General features: G+C 34.7%; 1 protein-coding gene across 2 annotated transcripts; it reads left to right on the forward strand.

The window, feature by feature from the left end:
* Nucleotides 1–783: 783 nt before the first annotated feature.
* On the forward strand, nt 784–1,662 carry LOC112528762 (zinc finger protein 10-like). 2 transcript variants are annotated; one of them, XM_025139837.1, is made up of 2 exons: nt 784–1,250; nt 1,320–1,662. In XM_025139837.1, exons 1-2 carry the CDS (start codon nt 875–877, stop codon nt 1,487–1,489), a joined length of 546 nt encoding a protein of 181 aa, XP_024995605.1. In that variant the 5' UTR covers nt 784–874; the 3' UTR covers nt 1,490–1,662. The 2 variants fall into 2 exon arrangements, with proteins under 2 accessions (XP_024995605.1, XP_024995604.1); XM_025139836.1 differs by having other exon boundaries at nt 784–1,573.
* The last annotated feature ends 424 nt before the right edge of the window (nt 1,663–2,086 follow it).

The following is a 2,086-nucleotide window of genomic DNA, read 5'->3' on the forward strand; positions in this document are numbered from 1 at the left end:
TTTACGGTTTTTACAAATTGGAGTGGTTTTCATTATATATATATATATATAAATGGATTGAAACCCAAGGTTAAGGGGATAACCCATTGTTTAACAATCATTAATGGAGACAGCCGACTACTCTCACTATCCAAGCCAGGTTAAGAATTGTTTCGATGTAAAAATGGTGGATTTTTCGTGCCGGCAATGGAACAAGAGGAAACTAACCAAAATAAGAATTTATTGTGAAATAACAACAATTAATTAATTGGAGTATCTTTTGGGTTGATGACAGTCCACATCGATCTGAGTATGAAACTACGTTTCTCATACGCAGACTTCGAAGATGAATTCTTGGAACCATTCTGCAACTCCTAATTTAAGTTCCTAGTAAATGTTAGGTCATTTCATTGATTCACACGAACTAACACGCAAGTACAAGAAAACGATAGCTCCCCATTTTCTTTTTATGCTTTAACATATATATATATATATATATAATACTTAGACTATATGTTTGTATAATTGTTCATCTGTGGTAAGAGAGTAATTAAGACTGAATGAGCGTTGAAGTCAATGTAGGAAAAGGATATATCGTTGTTACCTTTTTCTGTCAATAGCTTGTTCCAAATAAGCAATTGAATATAAAATAAACTAAAAGATGAAGGAAAACAAAAACTTCGACATGGTTGATAAGCTGGTGCTTGCTAAGATTTTGTTTTGTCTCCGATTTTTAAATAAATTCCATTTCTTATTTAACCTTCATTTTCACAATTTCCATTCTCAACCATTAAGGTTGTTTCCACCGTTATAGGGAAAGTTCTTAATCTTGCATTTTATTTTGACAACCAATAATTAACCCTAGTACGTATCACTACAACCGTCTGTTTAGCAGATGTGGAACTCTAATCCAGTAACGACAAAGTCTCACGACGAAGATGATTCATGGGAGGTGAAAGCCTTTGCGGAGGACACCAAAAATGTCATGGGAACTACATGGCCGCCACGGTCCTATACTTGCACATTTTGCAAGAGAGAATTCCGATCAGCTCAAGCTTTGGGTGGTCACATGAACGTGCACCGTCGTGATAGGGCTCGGCTCCACCAATCCCAACCTAACTTGAAAACCCCTAATTTGCCTTCTTCTACTACTTCTTCCACTCTCTTGATTCCAACTCAAGAACTTGTTACAAATGGTGGCTTGTGTCTTCTCTACTCTATACCAAACCCTAATGCTATTTTCAAAACTTCATCTTTAAACACTATGAAAGGTAACCCTTCTACTCTTTTCTCCATTGCACCTCATCTCAATACTGACAACTTCATGAATTTTCTGGCAGCCGTGGCTCCTCGTCCCTTCAATTCTTCCCTCTCTAATTCTAGCAACATGGAGGCATCAACACCAACAAACTATAAAAGCAACACAAAAGTTAGTATTGACAAGAAAAGGAAAAAGACTGATTCAACAGTTGAAGGTATCGACTTGGAGCTTCGTCTGGGATCGATGTAGCTTGTTGGCTTCTTGAAACACATACATGGCGTGTTTTTTGTGTGTGAATGCATGTGTGTTTCTTTCCTTATTTTTGTTCACAAGCTTTTTATTAGAAAACGTTTGATTTTTTGATTTGTTGTTCATGAAAGGATATTGTATACTAAAAAGAAATAGAGGGAGTTTAGTTGAACAATGAAGAGACAATTTCAAGACAAAATAAAATTACGATAGAAATGCTTGTAGCTATGGAATTAATGTCATTTTCTTGTGGAAGATCATTTCATCGAGAAATCTTTCATGCATTAATTATCTGCAATGCACCTAATTGATCTTCTTGTTATTATGAATAGTTTTTATTGATTTTTAGATGCAAAAAAGGATTCACGAACACTTGCTGCTAGATTGAAATATCTAAACAATCAAGATTTTGCATGGATGTCTTTAAGGGAGCTTAATAATATATGAACAGTCATTTGTTAGCTTAATTAATCATCGTTGTAACAAGTTACAATTGAACACTTTATTAGAATGTACATGTTGATCACTTCTAGTTTTGTTGTACAATATTTACTTAGGACTAATGTGATGTTACGTATCCAAATTTAGTGATGGAAA

Source organism: Cynara cardunculus, assembly GCF_001531365.2.
Source record: "Cynara cardunculus var. scolymus isolate 2C chromosome LG 15, CcrdV1, whole genome shotgun sequence".
Taxonomy (NCBI): Eukaryota; Viridiplantae; Streptophyta; class Magnoliopsida; order Asterales; family Asteraceae; genus Cynara; species Cynara cardunculus.

What these genes read in the sequence shown, in the direction of transcription:
- LOC112528762 (XM_025139836.1), top strand. Translation starts at nt 875, where the DNA reads ATGTGGAACTCTAATCCAGTAACGACAAAGTCTCACGACGAAGATGAT.